At 41.9% G+C, this 16,310-nt stretch overlaps 4 protein-coding genes across 5 annotated transcripts in view; 3 read left to right on the top strand and 1 right to left on the bottom strand.

The window, feature by feature from the left end:
- The first annotated feature begins 191 nt into the window (after nucleotides 1-191).
- On the top strand, nucleotides 192-3,053 carry ppp1r27b (protein phosphatase 1, regulatory subunit 27b). The gene is made up of 3 exons (XM_046849414.1): nucleotides 192-1,911; nucleotides 2,232-2,382; nucleotides 2,499-3,053. The coding sequence occupies exons 1-3, from the start codon at nucleotides 1,680-1,682 to the stop codon at nucleotides 2,617-2,619; spliced, it is 504 nt and encodes a 167-aa protein (XP_046705370.1). The 5' UTR covers nucleotides 192-1,679; the 3' UTR covers nucleotides 2,620-3,053.
- A 402-nt stretch (nucleotides 3,054-3,455) lies between these two features.
- Nucleotides 3,456-9,521, top strand: LOC124385964 (mapk-regulated corepressor-interacting protein 1-like). Its single transcript, XM_046849540.1, has 4 exons — nucleotides 3,456-3,608; nucleotides 4,247-4,360; nucleotides 4,482-4,586; nucleotides 8,911-9,521. The coding sequence occupies exons 2-4, from the start codon at nucleotides 4,258-4,260 to the stop codon at nucleotides 8,973-8,975; spliced, it is 273 nt and encodes a 90-aa protein (XP_046705496.1). The 5' UTR covers nucleotides 3,456-3,608; nucleotides 4,247-4,257; the 3' UTR covers nucleotides 8,976-9,521.
- anapc11 (APC11 anaphase promoting complex subunit 11 homolog (yeast)) lies at nucleotides 9,393-12,270 on the bottom strand. Of its 2 annotated transcripts, XM_046849660.1 has the most exons (4): nucleotides 12,167-12,270; nucleotides 10,340-10,460; nucleotides 10,083-10,224; nucleotides 9,393-9,993 (listed from the first exon to the last, which is right to left on the bottom strand). In XM_046849660.1, the coding sequence occupies exons 2-4, from the start codon at nucleotides 10,446-10,448 to the stop codon at nucleotides 9,978-9,980; spliced, it is 267 nt and encodes an 88-aa protein (XP_046705616.1). In that variant the 5' UTR covers nucleotides 10,449-10,460; nucleotides 12,167-12,270; the 3' UTR covers nucleotides 9,393-9,977. The 2 variants fall into 2 exon arrangements, with proteins under 2 accessions (XP_046705616.1, XP_046705702.1); XM_046849746.1 differs by lacking the exon at nucleotides 9,393-9,993 and having other exon boundaries at nucleotides 10,079-10,224.
- Nucleotides 12,271-12,488: 218 nt separating this feature from the next.
- The window catches only part of ccdc40 (coiled-coil domain containing 40), a 9,391-nt gene continuing 5,569 nt past the window's right edge, over nucleotides 12,489-16,310 (top strand). Inside the window, exons 1-12 of the mRNA XM_046847565.1 lie at nucleotides 12,489-12,621; nucleotides 12,930-13,072; nucleotides 13,296-13,380; nucleotides 13,651-13,721; nucleotides 13,857-13,982; nucleotides 14,072-14,155; nucleotides 14,413-14,632; nucleotides 15,017-15,174; nucleotides 15,286-15,408; nucleotides 15,618-15,739; nucleotides 15,870-16,113; nucleotides 16,296-16,310. The exon at nucleotides 16,296-16,310 is cut by the window's right edge and continues 168 nt beyond it. Of these exons, the coding sequence (XP_046703521.1) occupies nucleotides 12,944-13,072; nucleotides 13,296-13,380; nucleotides 13,651-13,721; nucleotides 13,857-13,982; nucleotides 14,072-14,155; nucleotides 14,413-14,632; nucleotides 15,017-15,174; nucleotides 15,286-15,408; nucleotides 15,618-15,739; nucleotides 15,870-16,113; nucleotides 16,296-16,310 (1,377 nt within the window). The 5' untranslated portion in view covers nucleotides 12,489-12,621; nucleotides 12,930-12,943. The remainder of the gene's footprint in view (nucleotides 12,622-12,929; nucleotides 13,073-13,295; nucleotides 13,381-13,650; nucleotides 13,722-13,856; nucleotides 13,983-14,071; nucleotides 14,156-14,412; nucleotides 14,633-15,016; nucleotides 15,175-15,285; nucleotides 15,409-15,617; nucleotides 15,740-15,869; nucleotides 16,114-16,295) is intronic.

The raw sequence follows: 16,310 nt of genomic DNA, 5'->3' as shown, positions 1-16,310 counted from the left end.
GTAGACAGAACAGCTCCAGATGTACACAGGATTGTCTTTTGGCACATGGACTTATGAGGGTCGGTGCTCCCTGTGACTGTGCGTGATGCCTTGTGCTGCCATCTGTTGGTGTGTTATAAAACTAGTCTTGAAATTTGTTGATACCACCTCGTACTTATATATATTTATATATACAGTGTCTCACAAAAGTGATTACACCCCTCACATTTCAGCAACAACCTGTGGAGCTCTGGTGAGTTTCATACTCAGGAGGACCGAGGCATTGACAACGTACGTAACAATGGTGTCACACTTCGGACACAGTTTTGACATGTTCATCATTTTACAGTGAATCTGTTCTTCTATACAAGCTGCACATTAGTCAATGTAAAATACAGTAAATTGCCAAAAGTATTCACACACCATCCAAAGCACTGAATTCAGATGTTTCATTCACTTCCATGGTTACAGGTGAATAAAATCATCACCTGCGCATGCAGACGCTTCTACAAACATTAGTGAAAGAATGTGTGGCTCTCAGGAGCTCCGTGAATTCCAGCGTGGTACCGTGACAGGACGTCACCAGTGCAATAAGTCCAGTCGTGAAATTCCCTCACTGCTAAATATTCCACAGTCCACCATTAGTGATGTTGGAACAAAGAGGAAGCGACTGGGAACGACAGAAACTCAGACACGTAAAACCACAGAGCGGGTCAGCGGATACTGAGACACGTAGTGCACAGAGGTCACCAACCTTCTGCACAGTCAATAGCTGCAGACCTCCAAACTTCATGTGGCCTTCAGATTAGCTGAAGAACAGTGCGTAGAGCTTCATGGACTGGGGTTTCATGGTCGAGCAGCTGCATCTGAGCTTTACATCACTAAGTGCAATGCAAAGCATCGGATGGTGTAAAGCACGGGGCCGCTGGACTCCAGAGCAGTGGAGACGTGTTCTCTGGAGTGATGAATCACGCTTCACAGTCTGGTGATCCGATGGACGAATCTGGGTTTGGCGGTTTCCAGGAGAACGCTTCTGTCTGACTGCATTGTGCCAAGTGTAAAGTTTGGTGGTATGATGTGGGGATGTTTTTCACTAAAAAACTCCTAATGCTTCAGCGTAACGACATTTTGCTCTCAAATTTGTGGAAGCAGTTTGGGGACGACTGTTTCTGTTCCAACATGACTGCACACTATCTCATCTTGCACCATCATTTTAACTCAATATTCCCTTCATGATGGGAAACGGATAATTTTTTGTTGAGCATCACGGCTATTTCCAGAACTGAAATCACGTCTGGCAATTCCTTCCTCGTGATTTATCTATGAACCATCCTTATTGCTGTTTACTAGACGTTTACTGGCTGCTTGTGTAGTATGTGCTGACAAGCCATGAACCGTCAGGGGTGTGTGTGAGTGAGTGTGTTATGTGTGTGAGAAAGAATCTTGGAGAAAACAAGCTGAAGTTACAGTTCCTGTCCATCAGGAGGGTCAAAAAGCCACTCATCTTCCAATTCAGTCACTTGAGCTGTGAGGTGATGGCACCAAAAATAGTGTAGGAGAGGATATAAAGAGCTCCAGCTGGCTGGCCAGACAGCATACAACCAGAGGTCTTGAAGCTGTGCAGAATCATACGACAAGACGATCCAGAAGCGTGGTCCGAGACAGATTTTAAAACCGACCTAGATTTCCTTCAGAAGATCATGAAGTACTACCAGTGCCCAGTGGCCCAGAGTGTGACCTATGAAGGCTGCAACACCAAAGCCGAGGGTCTGGTCACCTGCCTTCCTACCCGCAAGTCTTCAAAATCGGTTCGCAATGTCCACTTCCCCAATGATGTGGTCTTCCAGGATTATGTACGCCACGGAGAGCTCGAGAGGATCGGGCGCTTTATCCGGGCCAAGAGGGTGACCCTGGACACCATGTATCCTACAGGTAAGATCTTCCACTTGAAATTTTTCCAGCAACCTAGTGTAGGAACAATACGTAAACATCATGCAGTGGTTCCTCTCATCACACAAATGGAGGAACTGGTTATAATGAGTGCTTTTTCTGAAGACTGATCTTCTTAAATACAAACAATAAGCCCATAATCCATCAAAACATCTGTAACCTTCATCACCATCCATTACTATGCAACAGAACAACATCTAAACATCCAAAGCGATAATCGCAGTAGTTTTACTTAATTGTGGTGATAATTGACATTGTCTGTGTCGGATTTTTAACCCTGTGGTTGCTCCGGTCTTCACCAGGCATGGCAGCCATCCATGAGGCCGTGCTCTCAGGAAACCTGGAGTGCGTGCAGCTGCTGGTAAAATACGGCGCCGACATCATGCAGAGAGACGAGGAGGGCTGGACACCGCTCCACATGGCCTGCAGCGACGGATTCCCACTCATTGCCAAGTAAGCGTGCATGATTTCACAGCGTTCCAGTGTGATTTTAACCGTGTACTCGATATCACTCATGGAAAAACATCTAGAACGTAGATTAAATAATTAAATAATCCTGTGGTGTTCAGGTACCTGCTATCTCTTGGGGCCGACCCCGAGGCCGAGAACGAAAGCGGAGAAAAACCTGCTGACCTCATCGACACAGACTGCAAAGAGCTGGTGGAGATGTTCGCCATCGGAGCAGACTGAACCTGAAGCACGTCTGGTGCATCATCGAATCGGTCCAATCTTCCCCTACTTTTTCTGATCAAGAAGGATGGATAAATGGATAAATGGATAGATGGATGGATGATCGATGGATGGATTGATGGATGGATGGATGGACGGCTGGAGGAACAACCTGAGCAGACGCCCTGCTTTGCTTTACTCTTCTGGTGACCGTACTGACGTCAGTAAGGGTCTGAGCTTGAAGAAAAGCAGAAGAACTAAGGTGGAACTGAGATGTGGAACATTGAAAAGCTTTGAGAATGCAAATTGTATCTGTGTGTCTCATATCAGCGTTTTCTCTCCTGTAAACGTACACATTAACGTTCAGTGCAAACGTGCGCCCCCTGAGGACTTACACGGGGTAGTGCAACAAATGTATAAAAGATTTGGGTTGTGTAAAATTATTTTGCTTAACATTGAGGAGTGTAATTATATCATATATACATTTATATTTATTTATTAGAAATTCAAAAAAATTATAATAATAATTCTTGTATTCTGTTTTTTTTTTTTTAAATGTTTTTTTTATTATTGTGTTTTACTGCACAAGCGACCCAAATGCTGTCTTGTATTTTTTTCACTTAAATGTTTTTAATTATATTTTTAATAATTAAAACCAAATCATTATATTTGCTTCATTTCTTTCTCTTTTTTTTAATAAAAAGAAGAAAACCAGACCGCAAAAACACAGTAATGGATGCCTTCCTCGTCACACCCCTTTTTTGCTATATCGGTTACATCCTAAATACAATCCCATTCCCTATTCTAGTGCACTATATAGGCTTCGAAAACAACACCTAATGCGCCCTACATAGTAAACTACACTCCCGATCGGTCGCCATATTGGGATTCGGTTATTGTTTTGCTAATAGCCTCGACTTCGTTTGGCGAATTTTGAAGCGTAGCATTTTATTTAAAAACAAACAAATTCGTATATTGTTTTAATTTATTTTAATCAGAATCCACACGCGGTAAGCTCAGAAATAATCACCAAGAAAACGTGTTTCTGAAACCAGGACCGTTTTGTATTTAGCATAAAATAACATGATACATTTGCTAAGTCCGCTAACGATTTAGCAACCGAGTTGATTTTTGTTTTCCACCTGTATTCAGAAACGTTCCGCTTCCTGTCTGTGTTTTGATTGGATAAGAGTTCGGGTTCACGCGCGTTGTCGGTAAAACGAACCAATCACGGCACAGGAATCAGATGTTTTTGCGCAATCACGGCAAAGGGGCCGGAATGCGGATAGGAAAGAAAGAAATATGTAACAACGATAAAAAGAACGATCATAAAATATGCAAATAAGCGAATGAATGTTATATTATTTAAATTCATTATCTAATGATCTCCAGCATACTCACTGCAAATTTATATTTATATAATATTAGATATTTTACATATTTATTTAGTTGCAGTCTGCACTATGAAAATCTCATTATTATTATTATTATTATTATTATTATTATTATTATTTTAATGTAAAATGTTTTTGATTGTCTGCACTAAATTAACAAAGTATAAAAACGATTGAATTATTTACCCTGTAACCACCCTGGGGTGAAATGTGTGTGTGTGTGTGTGTGTGTGTGTGTGTGTGTGTGTGTTTAGCACGGTAAAGGATGGTGCAGAATTACAAGCAGGCATCAGGAGTGTGTTCTCCATCCAACACTGATGAGTTCCTCACACCAGCACATGAGGAGAACGTCCGCTTCATTCAATACAGTCAGGAACTCCTCTTCTTCATCCTCTTCTTCTGCTTCATCTTCTACTTACACGTGAAGTTTTGGCATCATAAAAACCTGTGTGTGTGTGTGTGTGTGTGTGTGTGTGTGTGTGTGCGCAGCCTGGCAGTGTGTGATGAGGGAGATGCAGTCCTTCCAGGGAACTGAAAACAGCAACAAGGGACCTCAGAAGTATGTGGAAAGAACACCTAACCCCAGTCTGAGCTGTACGTCACACACACACACACACACACACACACACACACACACACACACACCAGAGGTGGGAAGTAACGGAGTACAAATACTTTGTTACTGTACTTCAGTAGATTTTTCTGGTATCAGTTTTTTACTCCACTATTTATTTTTCAGACTTTTTACTTTCACTCATTACATTTTTACACAAATATCTGTACTTTTTACTTCTTACATTTTCAAAACCGGCTCTTACTTTAGTTTTAATTCATTGATTTGGTGAAATACTTTTTTTTTTTCTCACTGCGTGCCGATTTCAGCTGAACAACTGATTTCCTGTTACTGCGCGTCTTTTTCACTCCGCTGGTGTATAAAGTCCTGACCCTCACTCACCACAGATGTAGACTAGTTTATGGAGATAAGAATCAGCAGGCAGAAGGCAGTTAGAAGTCTGGGGTTAACGAAGGATGAGACAGAGGGAGTCAGTGATGAGAACATGACTGAGAACAGACACATTCCTGATCATCATCATCTTTTCTCTGCTTGTGTTCTATATGTGGATCTTCAGCCTGGACACATTCATTAGGTAACAACATTTTAATTAGTTTTGTATTAATATATATATATTTGGCTGTCAAAATTAAAATTATTTTAAACGGCACGAAATTTTTCCTTTCTTTACTTAGATATAAAATAAATAAATAAACTCCAGATTAAAAATATTTTTAATCAGTAAACTTTTGTTTTATTTCTGAGTCTCAAATTAAACACCAAATCCGCTATGATTCTCACAATTTACCCTCTGGGGGGCGTTTTGTGGGTTTTTCCCCACAATGAACAGGAAGGAGAAGTTTTGACCCTCTACCATCATGATCTAAGAGAAAACAGTGGTCTCTTAACTATAGAAAAGCCAAGAGTCCAATAAACAATAAGCAAAGCCATGTTTGTCTCCCCTCTGGTAGTGTAGTGGTTTAGTGATGCGGCCTCTGCTATCTGACTCACCCGGTTCAATTCCTACCCCTTAGATTTCCTTTAAATTGTTTAAAAAGTTTTATAAAAGAACCTAAAAAGGTCCTAAAAATCAGGTTCTTGCAGGAGATCCTGTGGCTCAATTTGAAGAGCTTTACCTCTGGATTGAGAGGTTGCTGGTTCAAACCCCGGCCAGGACTCAAAGTTAAGAGTGCAGAAGGTTCCGGTGACCATAGTGATGAAGGTGTCAGAAATGGCTGCGTGGAAGGTCGGATGTGGACGGTTTCAGAGGGCGTATCCTGAACCAGGGGGGGCAATATACAGGCGTCTGCCCCCCTGGCGTCTGAGAAGCTGAAAACAGGGGGTTATGAAGCAAAAACATCAAAAAAAGTTTCAACATAGGCTCCTGGCAGAAAATTTATTTAATAACCTTTTCTCCTCCCCTAAATGCAAAACTCTCAGCCTGAATTTTTTGTTGAGGCTATAACCCAGCAGGTCTTCACAGCCTTTGTTCACAGTCACCCACTCCATTACTCACCACACACTAATTTCCACACAACTTACCCAGTGCAGGGACAAGCCAGATTTGAACCAGCAACCTCTGAGCTCAGAGGCAAGGCTTTTACCACAAAGCCATCAAGTCCCACAACTCACCTTCGTTTTTTTGGGGGTTTATCCTTCGTTTCGTGCTTCAAATCAAGAAATTCAGACCAGAAAGAAACACAGAAAGCAGGATTCAAACCCTGAACCCCACCAACAGCAAAATGCCAGTCTTAACCCACTGAACCATCAGGAAGGACAAGCTGGGAATCTTGTTTAGAGCAGGTCTATCTTTCTTTTTAACCCATCAAAACAAGAATATGAAGATGTAGGAATCAGGAATTTAACCTACCTCATGACTAGCAGACAGAAAGCCAGGTTTGAACCCTGACCACCAACATTAGCAAAGTACCAGCCTTAACCCACTAAACCATCAGGAAAAAACAGGATGGGAAGCTTGATTAGAGCAGGTCTATCTTTCTTTTCAAACCATCAACACAAGAATTTAACACTAAAGAAAGATGTAGGAAGCGAATACAGATGTAAGTAGCACAAGTTGAACCCACATTGTAAATAGCAGGATTCAAACCCTGATCTCACCACCAGCGAGACACCAACATTAACCCACTGAACCATTGGTGAGGACAGGCTAGGAAGCTTGTTTAGAGCAGGTCTATCTTTCTTTTCAACCCATTAAAAACAAAAATATAAAGCTAAAGAAAGATGTAGGAAGTGAATCCTGATCGTGACTGGCAGGCAGAAAGCAGGATTCGAACCCTGAACCCCACCAAAAGCACAACGCCTGATTTAACCCACTGAACCATCAGAGAAGACAGGCCAGGAAGTTTGTTTAGAGCAGGTCTATCTACCTTTAAACCATCAACACAAGAATATAAAGCTAAAGAAAGATTTAGGAAGCAGGAACATAACCGACATCACAACTAGCAGGATTCAAACCCTGATCCTCACCATCAGCGAGGCACCAGCCTTAATCCGATGAACCATGGAAGAGATCAGACTGGGAAGCATGTTTAGATGAGGCACAAGCCTTAAACCACTGAGCGACCGCTGCTGAAAAGCATGTGTGCTTTTTGGAGGGTTCATACTTTGTTTCATGGCAGCGTAGTAAGAAAGAAGGCATGTAGGACTGGCTTTGAAACCTTATCACCAGCGTGGACTATATTAAGGACCATGTTCAGGCACAAGCCTTAACCCACTGAGCTACCACAGAAGTGCATTTTTTGGTAGGGTTATCTTTTATTAAAGAGCAGGAAATCAAGAAATTAATCCAACACAGAATTGAAATGTTTTCAGAGGGGACAAGGTCCAGAAGTTTTATTTACCAACACAGCAACCACCAGCTCGACCAGGAATCAAACTCTCAAACTCATCCTCGTGGGGACCCTGACATTAACCCACTAGGCTATCACATCCATGCATCCATCCATCCATCTATCTATCTACCTATCTATCTATCTAATATTATGTGAGGTCCAGTTAACAGCTAAAACAGGTAGAAGTAATAACTACTTTTTACTTAAGTACATGTCAGAGCCAAAACTTCTTTACTTTCACTTGAGTAAAAAAGTATAATCAGTACTTTAACTTTTACCCGAGTATTTTAAAACATGAGGATCTGTACTTCTACTTAAGTAAAGGATGTGTGTACTTTTGCCACCTCTGACACACACACACACACCCCTCAGTCACATAGCAAGAGACCAAGAAAAGGTCTAACTCGCTTGTATTATGTCAGAATTAATTAATTAAAATATAAATAAATAAATGAGATAAATATAAATGAAATAAATATATAAATGGAACACACATTTATTCACGCCATTCTTTCTTCACTCAGATATACAAATCATATACAAAACATTTTTGACTCCACCAGAAAATCGTTTTTAATCACTGATGTTACTGATGGTCCGAGTCTCAAATCAGCACCAAAATCCGCCATGATGCAACACATCCGGCACTTAAAACCTTCCGTGTGGAAACATAACAAAAGTTCCGTTTGGTGTCCTGATGATTTACAACATTTAAAACACCATCATTACTTTAAAACATTTACAAGAATATTTTGTCTTCATGCTCTATGTTGAGTTCGGTTTAACTAATAATAAACATACATTTGCATAAATCATACATATTTAATTTATATTACAAACCAGCAAGTCCACCTCTGAATAAAGTCCTGAGCTGAATCCTATTGAGATGCTGTGGTGTGACCTTAGGATGTTCATGCTGGAAAACCCTCCAATGTGACTGAATTACAACAATTCTGCAGAGATGAGTGGAGTAAAATTCCTCCACAGCGCTGAAACAGACTCAGTGCAGGTTTTCACAAACACTTGATTGCAGTCGTCACTGCTGAGGGTGGCACAAGCAGTTATTAGGTTTAGGGGGCAAACACTTTTTCACACAGTGCCATGTAGTTTAGGATTTTGTTTTCCCTCAATAATAAAAACATTCATTTAAAAACTGCATGTTGTGTTCACTTGTGTTCTCGTTTACTAATATTTAAATTAGTATAATGATCTGAAATATTCAAGTGTGACAAACGTGCAAAAATAAAAAAAAAACAGGAAGGGGGCAAACACTTTTTCACACCACTGTAAATCCCATCCAAACAGGGCTAAAGCTGCTTATTGCCCTTATCCAGCGGGCTGTGGTTTATATCTCAGCTTAGTGAAGCTGGGATTTGAACTCATGACCGTCTGATCCCCGGGCCGAATCCTTGACCAATCAGATCTCAGCATTGTATTTATTCAGGGTTAATGATGTTTATTCAACATGTCTGTAGCGTGTGATTGTTGTGTGTTTATTTTTCCCGTCCTGCAGCTTTTACGCCGGTGGATTTGAACAGCGTACGCCGGAGGAACGCGCAAGACTCCAAAAAGTCTTAATCGTGTCAGGACACGGATGCGTCTCCATCTCGTCTCGACAAAGCTGTTCGACCTTTTGTTTTATTTAAACGAACTTTTATATTTTAACAGAAAGGGGGTGTGGCCTGTCTGTGGGGGAAGGGGGCATGAAGATAGGGGGCGTGGCTTTGTTGCTTACACATGTTTAACTCCGAGGGTGAGAAACTCCACGTTTTACTTACTGCACGCTAAACCCTCGTCCTGCCCCGGGATTTGCTTCTTCCTTACGTCTGAGTGGATCATCGGATCAGAACCGGTTTCCCGAATCACAACTTTAACTATTAGATGATGAAATGTGGGCGTGTCCTTCAAAAATCCTTGACACTTTATTGTCAGCACTGAAATCTTGATAATATTATTACATCACTCGAATTATTGCATGATAGAAATCTACTTGCATCGTGTTCGTCTCGTTTGTTTATTTATTTCAACAGATTTAACCACAGTCCTGTTCTTTCCCCAAAACCACCAGGAGATTCTTTTATTTTCCCGAAAAACAAATAAAAAGAAACTGTATTAACACCTTAAGAAATTCAGAGTCAGCGTTTTTTGTTTCATTAAAAAAAAAACTATATTTAAACAAACAAACAAAAGAAAGACAAGGGGGCGGGGCTACATATGCAATATTAGTTGTGATGCCACAATAATCTTCAACATCACATTTGGGCCAATGGAAATCGGTATTTAAAAGACAATCAGACAACGATGTTTGTGTCTGCAAAGAAATGTGGTGGTGGTTGTCATGGTAACACTGAACGCATTGTGATGGTTTTTTTTGTTTCTGAAACGTTGGTGAGAAAACAAGGACGAAAAATCCACTGGTACTGAAATCCTTCTCGTGTGACGTGCGAGTTAGCGTAGTGGTGGCTAGTTTGTGTGTGTGTGTGTGTGTGTGTGTGTAAAGATGTAAGCAGGAGTAAACAGTATAATTTTACTTTCAGAGTAAAACAAGTGATTTGATGCTGCAGGTTTGTTTCTTTCCCCTCATGCTGTTTCTCCCCTGAAAGAAATATGAGAAGGAAACAGGCATTACTTCGATGCGGTGTGTGTGTGTGTGTGTGTGTGTGTGTAAGACGGCGAGATCCTCACTCTTTAAATTTCCACTCCTGCCGGCACATGGGGCACTGCTGCTGCACCTGCTGCGAGTTCAGCCACTTCAGGATGCAGTGCATGTGGAAGCAGTGTGAGCACTGACCCCACACCAGAGGGCAATCATCTCCTGGGACTTTACCTGCGCGCACACACACACACACACACACACACACACACACGTAAATTCCAGGCTCTGGTTTACTACACTACAATGTGTACGGTGTTTCTATGAAACTAAAACTGGAAGAACCTACAGTCTGGGCAGCAGCCGTTAAACGGAGCTCTGCAGATGCCACAGCTTTCATCATTGGCCACCCAGAGCCATGAAGCCACACCATGCCACTGCTTTATCTTCACCTTCATCTCCTACCTGACCTGAAATAGTTTACAAACATCTCAATAAAACACAGAACAAGAACGAGAAATGGCCTGGAGATTTACGAAGTGGTATTAAAGAGTTTTGAGACTAGCTCTGTCGACTTGGTGGAGCTGCAGAACGTAGAGATGATGAGCTCTTCACAGTGAAGGCTGTAGGAGTACAGGTACAACCCTGAGACCAAGCAGCACAGCCTTCACTGTGAAGATGAAGAGTGGAGTCTCCACATGATGAAGAGGAACCTGAGGATGGTGCTGAGGTTCTATTTGACATCCAGTGTCCCAGCAGGTGAACGAGAACTTTTTTACTGAAGTAAAAGTGTTCACAGCCGAGTTTCATCACCGGTGATGATGCTCGACATCAGCAGCGACACGGCGCACGTTTAAATCCCACGTGAGGATCACCGTGGCAACAATTCTTACATTTTCTTTTTGTTGCTGGTCTCTGAAAGTCACTACAATGACAAAGTCTCTAAACCAATAGCAGCAATGTACTGGATTGTTCTCCAACGATCTTCATGCACGATTTGCCTGACGGTTTCGGCATTTTCAGGGATTGAGCTCGTTAAAGGTCTTCCTGAACTCTTCAGCGCTTGAAGCGTGCGTTTCGCTCAAAACACCTCGAACGACTCGTTGGGGCATCGCCGTAAAACTTCAGGAATCTCGCCGAACGTCTCTGTGGCAGAGATCACGCAGGATTTCATGTTCGCTTTTTGCTTTCACACGGATCCAGGTGTATACAGGACCATGTCTTTTGGAACACTGACTTATGAAGGTCTGTGCTCCCTATGACTGTGCGTGCAGCCTCATGCTGCCATCTGCTGGCGTGTTACAAAACTAGTCTCAAAACTTTTTTATACCAACTGGATATACAGTACAGACCAAAAGTTTGGACACACCTTCTCATTCAAAGAGTATTCTTTATTTTCATGACTATGAAAATTGTAGAGTCACACTGAAGGCATCAAGGGCTATTTGACCAAGAAGGAGAGTGATGGGGTGCTGCGCCAGATGACCTGGCCTCCACAGTCACCGGACCTGAACCCAATCGAGATGGTTTAGGGGTGAGCTGGACCGCAGAGTGAAGGCAAAAGGGCCAACAAGTGCCAAGCATCTCTCGGGGAACTCCTTCAAGACTGTTGGAAGACCATTTCAGGTGACTACCTCTTGAAGCTCATCAAGAGAATGCCAAGAGTGTGCAAAGCAGTAATCAAAGCAAAAGGTGGCTACTTTGAAGAACCTAGAATATGACATTTTTCAGTTGTTTCACGCTTTTTTGTTATGTATATAATTCCATATATAATTCCACATGTGTTAATTCATAGTTTTGATGCCTTCAGTGTGAAGCTACAATTTTCATAGTCATGAAAATAAAGAAAACTCTTTGAATGAGAAGGTGTGTCCAAACTTTTGGTCTGTACTATATATATATATATATATATATATATATATATATATATATATATATAAAGCATAGAAAAAACTGTTAGTGATAAACATTTTAAAAAATCATAAATATATAAATTAAATAAATAAAGGAGCAGAAAAATAACACGCAAACTGTACGATTTGGGGTTTTAATATCGAGTTTGAGGGAAATTAAATTCTAAACAATGACATTTTAACAATATAAACTCTAAATATATAAAATATTGAAAGGGTTTGAATAGATTACGGCTGTAATGTAGGAGAATTTAAATAAATACCGTTGTTGAGAACTAAAGCGCTGTTCCTCTGATCTACTCCATGTTGTTTCCGCACATTTCACTCGGCATTGTGTCTCATCCGGGTAATGGCGCTGTGTCGCCCTCTAGCGTGCGGGAGGAGACGCGGATTAAATATCAGATTTCAAATGAAATAAAAAAAAAAATTGCATTTTAAAACGATTTACATGATTATATTTTACGTCATTTGTTTGTTTTATTAATCACCAGTCCGTAAATATTTAAAATAAAAGATTTGTTGTAAAAGAAAAGAAAAGAAAAAAAAACTCGGAACAAGATTCCGCGCTCTTATAAACAGCCGTACCAACTTCCGGTTGTCTACGGTTGCTTAGCAACATGCTTCATACACAATAAAGGGAATCGAATCCGCGAATGTCAGTCGCGGGTTTGACTTTTAGAATAAACTACAGGAAAGTTTTTATTTCCTATTTATAAAGGTAAGAAGTGCTATTTTTACTAAATTTGAAAGTATTTAAAGTACAAAATTAATCTAAAGAATTAATCGTTAATAATCTCATTAATCTTCTAATGTTCAATATATTTATATATAAAAGCAGAGGTATCACATTTATTCATTTAAATGTCATTAAAATCTGCTTTTCGCAAATGTTTGTTGTAATAAAACTTCGTAAATATGAAATTGAGATGAGAAGAGCTGAGCACTGAGCTGATCTTCTTCTGCGACTCTTCTGATATTTGCAGAGTAAAAATGTTAATTCACAAATCACTCTTATGTCTCCTGCAGCCTTCAGTGTGAAGATGAAGAGAGCTGTGAAACCTAAGGATGAAGAGTGGGGAGAGTCTCCACATGATGAAGAGGAACCTGAGGAACGTGAGGAACCTGAGGATGGTGCCGAGGGTCCTTCTGACATCCGTGTGTCTCAGCAGGTAAATGAGAACTTTATACTAAAGTAAAAGTGTTCATTAGGTCTCACTTTGTGAAAGATTCATGGATGTTCTTCTACGTGTAAGAAGGGGTTATACACACCCACACACCCACACACACACACACACACACACACACACACACACACACACCTGCTGAACTCTAAATTCTGATTGGTCAGAAGATGTTGATTAATATTCATTGTGTTTTATTTTTCTTTTACAGGAGCGATCGACTGAGCGAGACGAATCCAGCACTGACCTCTCACACACTCACACCCCCGCCAGCATCATCACACACACACACTCCGGTCAGCACCCATACACACACACACACACACACACACACACACACACACACACACACACACACACAGACATATACGTTTAGATCCTCATGCATGTGATTGGGCAGTGTTTGATTGGACAGTGTGTGATTGGACAGTAAAAAAATATTTTCTAATTTGCATCCTGTACCAATCAAACATTCCTTATAGTACAAACTGCATTCACACTGATTTATATCACTGTTATATTATACTGTCTGTGTGTGTGTGTGTGTGTGTATGCGCGTGTTACAGAGCAGGACAGTGGAAGTGTACCAGAACCTCCATCATCATCTCTTTACCTCACACTGGCCGACCACAACGCGGTAAACAGACTGATTTACATCTTATCACTTCCTGTTTACAATTACACCACGCCACTTCCTGTTTTTACTGAATGTGTGTGTGTGTGTGTGTGTGTGTGTGTGTGTGTGTGTGTGTGTGTGTGTGTCTGTCTCCAGGCGGCTTTGGCAGAAAGTGAGGATGAAGAGAGAACAAGACTGAGCCATGATGATGATGATGCTGGTGATGATGGTGATGATGGTGATGAAGATGAAGATGAACTGATCGTGTTGGATCCTGAGCACGTCTGTGACTTTACAGAAACCCAAACTCTAAATGTTTTTGTAGAAAATATCAAAAGTAATACATTTTCTAATGAGATGTTTCCACACAGCCGCTGATGACGAGGGTTCAAGAAGCTGTGAAGAAGCTTTTCACCAGGCAAATGGAGATACTAGACCTGAAGCTCCGTGAGGAGGTTCTGCTCACATGTTCCCACTATTTCAATGTTCATGACTGACTTTTATTCGAGGTTTTTTTCCAATATTTCATCTCCTGCATATCAGAGTCCAGGAGACCAGGAAGTAGATTAAATTGAATTGAAATGTAGCTGGAAATGTATAAAAATGTGTGGTTCTGTAATCAGTCTGATGTTAATGAGGGATTATAGAAAGAGAATTGCCCCAGAGCCGTGGTGCTGCCCCCTGCTGGGGTTAAAGCTGTGTTCTGCCCCAGGTGATGGAGCAGCGGGTGCAGATGTCGGGGCACGAGGATCTCGGCGTCAGACTCTATAGTGCCCAGCAGGATCTCTCCAGACTGCAGGTCCTTCTGGATGATCAACACGAGAGCAGCAATGAAGCCATCAGAGACAGGAGTCACATTCAGGACCAGGTGGAGAACATCAGGAACCAGTACAACAACACAACAGCACAGAACAACAAGCAACGCACACAGGGTGAGAACATAAACACACACACACACACACACGTACACACACACACACACACTTACATACATACATACATTCATACACACACACACACACACACTTACATACATACATACATACATTCATATATACACACACACACACACACACACACACACACACACACACACACACATACAAACACTCACACATACATACATACATATACACACACATACACACACATACAAACACTCACACATACATACATACATATACACACACATACACACACACAGACACACACCGCTGAAAAATCACTAAAATATGTGTTATGTGTCTGTTGTCTTTGTGTGTGTGTGTGTGTGTGTGTGTGTGTGTGTGTTTCTCTGTGGTGTGTGTGGATCACAGTATCAGAGCTGCAGTCGGAGATGGAGGTTCTCGCTCTGCGTCAGCTCTACATGCAGGAGATGACATCTGACCTGCGCTCGGACGTCGCCGCTGTAAAAAAGGCCAAGAACAGAGCACAGGCGGAGAAGCGCCGAGTGGAACACCAGAAACACCAGCAGGTTCCTCTTTCTGGTCTTCATCCTTCACTCCATCTCTGCAGCTTGGCTTGTGAAGATGAAGCCATTCATCATTATTATTATTGTGTGTGTGTGTGTGTGTGTGTGTTGTAGGATCTGTATGTAGATCGTCTGACGAGGCAAGTGGAGAAGCTGAGGGAGAACATTGCTCTGCTGCAGGTGCAAATGCAGGCACAGAGCAACGACAGGGGAGCATCTGGAGACGCTCTCGCAGAGGTCAGACACCAACACACACACACATTCAACACCTCACAAACACAAACACACACACACACACACCCAACACCATACACACTTAACACTCTACACAACACAGTACACATTTTACACAACATTAATACACATCTGGAAAGCAGATAAATGTTTGTGTGTGTGTGTGTGTGTGTGTGTGTGTGTGTGTGTGTGCGTGTGCGTTTGCTTGGCAGACTCAGTTGGAGATCGACTCTATGGCAGTGGAGAGGAAGCAGCTCCTTCAGCAGTGGAACAGTTGCTTGAAGGAGATAAAGAGTGAAGACGAGGTGTACGCCCAGCTGCAGGAGTCACTGCGGTGTGTGTGTGTGTGTGTGTGTGTGTGTGTGTGTGTGTGTTTTAGCAAATATCAGTGTCTTAATTGTGACCATTAAGAGTGAACTCTGATTGGTTGTCCATCTCCGGTCCCCGTCCATTTCCTGCTCCAGGTCGGCCAATCACGAGGTGAGAGCTCTGGAGACGGAGGGGGAGGGGTATAGACGCTCGATCACACAAGAGCAGGAGAGGAACGAGTCTCTGACGGTTCAGGGCAATCGTGCCGAATCAAACTGCGCCACCTACAGGAAGCTCGATTCAAACGCAGCCACAAAACTGGAGGCTCTGCAGAACCTCTACACCACAAACACACGCATGCTTCAGGAGATCGAGAGGACCCTGACCAGAGTGACTACGGTGAGACACACACACACACACACACACACACACACACACACACACACACACACACACACACACACACATGCTTACATGCATACATGCTGCAGCAGACAGAAAACAGTCTGAACATGATGTAACAAACTTTCACAAACTCTAACACTTTGTGTGTGTGTGTGTGTGTGTGTGTGTGTTTTCAGGATCAGTCAGCACAT

This window comes from Silurus meridionalis, chromosome 1, assembly GCF_014805685.1.
Source record: "Silurus meridionalis isolate SWU-2019-XX chromosome 1, ASM1480568v1, whole genome shotgun sequence".
NCBI classification, from domain to species: domain Eukaryota; kingdom Metazoa; phylum Chordata; class Actinopteri; order Siluriformes; family Siluridae; genus Silurus; species Silurus meridionalis.
The sequence above is the reverse complement of the archived record's forward strand: the minus strand, read 5'-3'. Positions and strand labels throughout refer to the sequence as shown.

Coding starts and splice junctions, on each gene's coding strand:
- anapc11 (XM_046849660.1), bottom strand. CDS start 10,448: ATGAAGGTGAAGATAAAGCAGTGGCATGGTGTGGCTTCATGGCTCTGG. Junction 10,225..10,339: donor TAACGGCTGCTGCCCAGACT/GTAGGTTCTTCC, acceptor GTGTGCGCGCAG/GTAAAGTCCCAGGAGATGAT.
- LOC124385964 (XM_046849540.1), top strand. CDS start 4,258: ATGGTGCAGAATTACAAGCAGGCATCAGGAGTGTGTTCTCCATCCAAC. Junction 4,361..4,481: donor CGTCCGCTTCATTCAATACA/GTCAGGAACTCC, acceptor GTGTGTGCGCAG/CCTGGCAGTGTGTGATGAGG. Junction 4,587..8,910: donor ACCTAACCCCAGTCTGAGCT/GTACGTCACACA, acceptor CCCGTCCTGCAG/CTTTTACGCCGGTGGATTTG.
- ppp1r27b (XM_046849414.1), top strand. CDS start 1,680: ATGAAGTACTACCAGTGCCCAGTGGCCCAGAGTGTGACCTATGAAGGC. Junction 1,912..2,231: donor GGACACCATGTATCCTACAG/GTAAGATCTTCC, acceptor GGTCTTCACCAG/GCATGGCAGCCATCCATGAG. Junction 2,383..2,498: donor GGATTCCCACTCATTGCCAA/GTAAGCGTGCAT, acceptor TGTGGTGTTCAG/GTACCTGCTATCTCTTGGGG.